At 43.2% G+C, this 7034-nt stretch overlaps 1 protein-coding gene across 1 annotated transcript in view; it reads left to right on the top strand.

Annotated features, from left to right (window-relative positions):
• Positions 1-7034, top strand: part of XPO7 (exportin 7) — a 59941-nt gene that overhangs the window by 43893 nt on the left and 9014 nt on the right. Inside the window, exons 19-22 of the mRNA XM_017732504.1 lie at positions 2159-2361; positions 3107-3214; positions 5148-5230; positions 6227-6441. Coding sequence (XP_017587993.1) covers positions 2159-2361; positions 3107-3214; positions 5148-5230; positions 6227-6441 — 609 coding nt within the window. The remainder of the gene's footprint in view (positions 1-2158; positions 2362-3106; positions 3215-5147; positions 5231-6226; positions 6442-7034) is intronic.

The raw sequence follows: 7034 nt of genomic DNA, 5'->3' as shown, positions 1-7034 counted from the left end.
ATTTATTTATTTTATTTATTTTATATTATTCTATTTTATTGTATTTTATTGTTTTATTACATTTGATGCTATTTTTATTTTATTTCTTTTATTATATTTTATTTATTAGATTTTATTTTGTTCTGTTTTATTGTAGGGTAGTTTATGGTCGTTTGTTCTATTTTATTTTATTACATTTTATGATTTTTTTTTTACTTCTTTTCTTATATTAGATTTTACTTGATTTGATTTGATTTTGGTTTATTTTATGACATTTGATGAAATTCTATTTTATTCTATTCTATTTGAATCTAGTTTTCATATTTTCTTTTATTATGTTTTCATCTATTTTCTTATCTTTTATTCTATTTTTATACTGATTTTGTTTTATTCTATTTATATATTTTCCATCCTATTCTATTTTGTTCTGTTTTATTGGATTACTTTTTTTTTATTTTATTCTATTCTGTTCTATTTTATTCCATTTTATTCTATTTTAATCTATTTTGGGTATTTTATTATATTTTATTTATTTTATTTTATTTTTGTATTTATTCTATTTTATTCTATTTTATTCTATTTTGTATCTTTTCTAATATTTTATTTTAATTATGCTTTAATCTATTTTCTTGTACTTTATGATATTACATTTTATTTATTATATTTTTGTATTCCTTACATTTTATTTTATTCTATTTTATTTTATTCTCTTTTCTTTTATTCTATTTTATTCTATTTTGTATATTTTATTTTATTTTATTTTTGTATTTATTCTATTTTATTCTCTTTTGTGTATTTTCTTATATTTTATTTGAATTATCTTTAATACATTTTCTTGTATTTTATGATATATTTTATTTCATTTATTATATTTTATAATATTTTTGTATTTATTACATTTTATTCTATTTTATTCTATTCTATTTTATTCCATTCTATTGTATTCTATTCTCTTGTATTCTATTCTATTCTATTTTATTTTATTCTATTCTGTTTTATTCTACTCTATTCTATTCTACTCTTTTATTCTATTTTACTCTATTCTATTTTATTTTATTTTATTCCATTCCATTCCATTCCATTCTATTTATTCTACTCTATTCTATTCTATTTTTCTATATTTTATGCTATTTTATTTTATTCTATTTTATTCTATTCTATTGTATTCTATTCTTTTATTTTATTCTATTGTATTTTATTTTATTCTATTTTTTCTATTTTACTATTCTATTCTGTTCTATTCTATTTTATTCTGTTTTTTCTATTTTTTTCTATTTTTTTCTATTCTATTTTACTCTATTTTATTTTATTTTATTTTATTCTATTCCATTCCATTCCATTCCATTCCATTCCACTCTATTCTATTCTCTTTTATTCTATTTCATTTTATTCTATTGTATTCTATTCTTTTATTTTATTTTATTGTATTTTATTCTATTTTTTCTATTTTTTTCTATTCTATTCTATTCTATTTTACTCTATTTTATTTTATTTTATTCCATTCCATTCTATTCCATTCTATTCTATTCTCTTTTATTCTATTCTATTTTATTCTATTTTGTTCTGTTCTATTTTATTCTATTCTATTTCATTTTATGCTATTCTATTGTATTCTGTTCTATTCCATTCTATTTTTTTGTATTTTATTTCATTTTATTTTATTTTATTCTATTCCATTCCATTCTATTTTATTCTACTCTATTGTGTTCTATCCCATTCTATTCTATTCCATTCCATTCCATTCCATTCCATTCCATTCCACTCTATTCTATTCTCTTTTATTCTATTTTGTTCTATTCTATTTAATTTTATTCTCTTGTATTCTATTCTTTTATTTTATTCTATTTTATTCTATTTTTTCTATTTTTTTCTATTCTATTTTACTCTATTTTATTTTATTTTATTCTATTCTATTCCATTCCATTCTATTCTATTCTACTCTATTCTATTCTCTTTTATTCTATTCTCTTTTATTCTATTTTGTTCTCTTCTATTTTATTCTATTCTATTTCCTTTTATTCTCTTCTACTGTATTCTATTCTATTCCATTCTATTTTTTTCTACTCTATTCTATTTTATTTTATTTTATTTTATTCTATTCCATTCCATTCCATTCCATTCCATTCCATTCTATTTTATTCTATTTTGTTCTATTTTACTCTATTTTATTCTATTCTATTTAATTTTATTCTATTCTATTCTATTCCATTCCATTCCATTCCGTTCTATTTTTTTCTATTTTATTCCCTTGCCCTCTCCCCTCGCTGATGCTTTAACCCTTTCGTGCCCCCAGAGAACCCTGGTGGGGCTGGTGCGGGACCTGCGCGGCATCGCCTTCGCCTTCAACGCCAAGACCAGCTTCATGATGCTCTTCGAGTGGATGTATCCTTGCATTCCCAGACATTCCCAAACATTCCCGAACATTCCCAAAGCCCTCAACCTCCCATCCCTCAGGGGATGCCTCCAACCATCCCATTTGCCCTGGGAATTCCCTGGCCGGGCCTTCCCCTTTGTTTCCAGAGGACTCGGAGTCCTTTTCCCGAGCCCTGCAGCAGCTCGGCCTCGCTCTGCTCCCGAGTTATCCCAAAAAGCTGCTCCCCCAGGAATTGCTGGGGTTTTTCCATGCCTGACCTGGAAAACACAAAGCTTTTCATGGATGCATGGCAGAGCTTTGCACGGATACATCCCAGCAGCTCCCAGAGCGTTTCCTCTCGCTCCCTGGAGCGCTGGGATCCGCGTCCTTTTCCCGAGGAATCCGTGTCCTTTTCCCGAGGAATCCGTGTCCTTTTGCTGAGAACACGCAGCCATTCCAACTGCTCCGTGCCTGCTGAAGGTCAGGCACTGGCAGATCCTCGGGGTTTCCCTCTCCTTCCAAAAAAAACCTTTCTGACTTCTGGTTGGCCTTAAAAAATTGGGATTTTTGTCTTTGAGCCTTCAAGGATTTCATCCTGATTTTTATTACCCTTTCTTTGGTCTCGGATAAAACAACAACGATTCAAGGAGAGCAGATCCCAGCGTCCTTACCCGAGCCTATTGATGAACCTGCTTTGCAGTGCTCACAGAAAATTCCTTTTCCAGGGAATTTTTGGCCTTGAAAAGCTGGGAATTCCTTAGCTTTCCCTGGCAGTTACCCCTCCTACATGCCCATCCTGCAGCGAGCCATCGAGCTCTGGTACCACGACCCAGCCTGCACCACCCCTGTCCTCAAACTCATGGCTGAGCTGGTCCATAACAGGTAGGAACATCCCCAAAAATCTGGGATTTCGTGGAATTGTTCAGCTTGGAAGGGATTTAAAGCTGATTCTGCCCCTCTGTGGGTGTGTGGTTGTTGCCTCGTGTGGCTGTTGCTGCCTGGTTTTGTTTTCTTTCTTCCCATCTTTTGCTGCTCTAAAAGGGGAACAAGGAGGGGAAAACTGGGAATGTTTTACAGGGAAGCCAATCCCACATTTGGGATTCAGAGCTGCAATCCATCAGCCCTGGATGCTTCCATTTCCAAGTGGCAGGAAACTCTTCATTTCATTCTTAAAATCTTCTTATTCCCAAAGGAACCTTGTTTTCCCTGGAAGCTGCTTGGATTTGGAGCTGGAATGAAGGGAGCTTCCCTTCCAGCCCAGAGGGGATTGGGGGTGTCCTGTATCCCTTGGGATCAATCCAGAGGGGATTGGGGGTGTCCTGTATTCCTTGGGATCAATCCAGAGGGAATTGGGGGTGCCCATATCCCTCTGGAATTAGGGTGCCTGTATCCCTTGGGATCAATCCAGAGGGAATTGGGGGTGCCCTGTATCCCTTGGAATCAATCCAGAGGGAACTGGGGGTGTCCTGTATCCCTTGGGATGAGCCTTTGTTCTTCCAGCAGGGAGGGATCTGTGTGGGATAATTTGGAATGGTGTCAGGAGGATGCTCTGGCTCCGGTGGGAAGGGACACGAGGTTGAGATTCCAGCTGTTGGGAATCCATCCTGGCAGGCTGCATCTTTGGGATGCAATCCCAGCTGGAAATCATCCAGGGATTTATTCCAGAGGTGCCCAGGGCTGCTCTCTGCCTTTCACTTGGGAGCTGGAGCCACTGGAGGGGAAAAAATGCCCGGCTTGGAATTCTTGGAGCTGTCAGCGAGCCTGGGCTGCTCCCAGGATGTTGGTGTGGCTCTGCCAGGGCAGCATTTCCAGCCCCAAAGCCGGAATATTCCCGAGATCCCAGGGATGCAGGCCCCTCCTGGTGTGCCAGCACAGCTCCTGTCCCCTGTGCCTGTGTCCAACAGGATTCTCCACCAGCCCAGGGCTCTGTGGGGAACTCTGGGAGCAGCCCTGGGATCAGGGAGTCCCAGGAGCAGCAGCTCCTGGAATGGTCGCTCCCGTTTTATTGCCAGGGGTGTTGGAGCTGCAGTTTGGAATTCACTGAATCCTGGGATGCTTTGGGTTGGAAAGAGCTTAAATCCCGTCCCATGGCAGGAACAGGGACACCTCCCACTGTCCCGGGTTAATCCAACCCGGCCTTGGGCACTTCCAGGGATCCAGGGGCAGCCACAGCTGCTCTGGGAATTCCATCCCAGCCAGGAATTCCTTCCCAATATCCCATCTAAGCCGTTCTTCTGTCACTTTGAAGCCATTCCCTGGGTCCTGTCCCTCCAGCCCTTGTCCCCAGTCCCTCTCCAGCTCTCCTGGAGCCCCATTAACCACAGGCCTGGGCCCCAGGGTGCATCACCGTGTCCCGCAGCCATAGGGAGGAGGAGGAGGAGAAGATCCAGCAGGCAGGAATTGTGCAGCAAGATTGATTTATTTAATTATTTTACAAACCCTTTTATAGGCTTTTTTCTTCATAGTCTACTTGAACTAAGGATCAGCCCCCCTTGGGGTGATTGGCTAAAATCCTAAAAAATCCATTGTCAAAATATTTTCTACTATACCATAAACAAGACTTTCCAAGGTTGCAGGTGGCTTGGGTGTTTACATTCCCTGCTACCTCTTCTGTGAGAGAGAAAAGTCTCTCACGGACTTAGAAAATAGCAAGAAAATCCTCGCTAGCAGCATTTTTGTATCTACAGAGCCCCTTTAGGCCCTGCCAGGGGCTCGGAGGTGTCCCTGCATCCTTCCCTTCTCCAGGTGAACATTCCCAGCTCTCCCAGCCCCTGGATCAGTCCGGTGGCTCTGACCATTCCCTGTTTTCCCGTAGATCCCAACGGCTGCAGTTCGATGTGTCCTCTCCCAACGGGATCCTGCTTTTCCGGGAGACCAGCAAGATGATCACGACGTACGGTGAGCGATGCCAGGGCCTGCAGCTGCCCTGGAGGCATCCATGGACACACCCTGGATACCCTGGGAGCTGCTGGAAGCTCAGGGTGGGCAGGGAAAAACCAGGGAAACAGGGAAGGAGTTGACAGCCCCAGGGGATAGGGAGAAACATTCCCGTCCTCGGGGTTGCCTGTTCCCACGTGGGATTGGGTTCTGCCGTGGTTCCTAGGAAAGTCATGGAATGTTTGGGTTGGAAGAGACTGTAAATATCCATGGGCAGGGTTCCACTTTGCTGGGTTGTTCCTTGGACACTTCCAGGGATGTGGAATTCTCTGGGAATTCCAGCCCAGCCAGGGATCACTTCCCAGTATCCCATCTGATCCAAAGTTGTGCTGGAGAATTCCAGGATGGTTTGGGTTGGGAGGATCTTAAATCCCATCCACTTCCAATCCCAACACCTTCCACTATCCCAGATTATCCCAACCTGGCTTTGGGCACTTCCAGGGATCCAGGGGCAGCCACAGCTTCTCTGGGAATTCCATCCCAGCCCTCACCACCCTCACAGGGAGGAATTTTTTCCCCAAATCCATCTGAATTTCCCATTTTTCAGCTTAAGGCTGTTCCCCCTTATCCTGCAGAGCCTGACTTTTCCCTGGCCATAAATCCTTGGAACCTTCACCCACTCCTCACTCCCCTTTCACTTCCCTGCCCCCTGAAGGAGAGGAACCCTGGGAAGATGGGTTGGGATGCAACCACTGGAATCCCAACTCCGCCTCCATCACGGGGAGGAATTTTTTTCCAAAAAACCCATTTTTCCCCCCCAAATTTCCCATCTTTCCGCTTAAGTCCATTCCCCCTTACCCTGCAGAGCCTGACTTTTCCCTGGAACCAGGCCCTGAACCCTCCCTTGGGGCTAAATCCTCACAACCTCCCCGCACCCTGGAGGGAGGGGATCCCAGGAACGCGGGTTGGGATGCGGCCGCTGGAATGCTGACCCCGCTCCCGTCCCGGTGCGCGCAGGGAATCGCATCCTGACGCTGGGAGAGGTCCCGAAGGATCAGGTCTACGCCCTGAAGCTGAAGGGAATCTCCATCTGCTTCTCCATGCTGAAGGCGGCGCTCAGCGGCAGCTACGTCAACTTCGGCGTCTTCCGCCTCTACGGGGACGACGCCCTGGACAACGCCCTGCAAACCTTCATCAAACTGCTGCTCTCCATCCCCCACAGCGACCTCCTGGTGAGCTGCCCCAGGGACTGGGAGATTCCCAGGGATTGGGAGCTTCCCGAGGGATTGGGAGATTCCCCAGGGATTGGGAGCTTCCTGAGGGATTGGGAGCTTTCCAAGGGATTGGGAGCATCCCAAGGGATTGGGAGCTTTCCCAGGGATTGGGAGATTCCCGAGGGATTGGGAGCATCCCCAGGGATTGGGAGCATCCCAAGGGATTGGGAGCTCCCCCAGGGATTGGGAGATTCCCGAGGGATTGGGAGCATCCCCAGGGATTGGGAGCATCCCCAGGGATTGGGAGATTCCCCCAGGGATTGGGAGCATCCCCAGGGATTGGGAGCTCCCCCAGGGATTGGGAGATTCCCGAGGGATTGGGAGCATCCCCAGGGATTGGGAGCATCCCAAGGGATTGGGAGCTTCCCCAGGGACTGGGAGCATCCCAAGGGATTGGGAGCTCCCCTAGGGATTGGGAGCATCCCGAGGGATTGGGAGCTTCCTGAGGGATTGGGAGATTCCCAGGGATTGGGAGCATCCCAAGGGATTGGGAGCTCCCCTAGGGATTGGGAGCATCCCGAGGGATTGGGAGCTTCCTGAGGGATTGGGAG

This window comes from Corvus brachyrhynchos, unplaced genomic scaffold (assembly GCF_000691975.1).
Source record: "Corvus brachyrhynchos isolate BGI_N302 unplaced genomic scaffold, ASM69197v1 scaffold150, whole genome shotgun sequence".
Taxonomy (NCBI): Eukaryota; Metazoa; Chordata; class Aves; order Passeriformes; family Corvidae; genus Corvus; species Corvus brachyrhynchos.
Note: the sequence above shows the minus strand (reverse complement) of the source record. Positions and strands in the feature narration are given on the sequence as shown.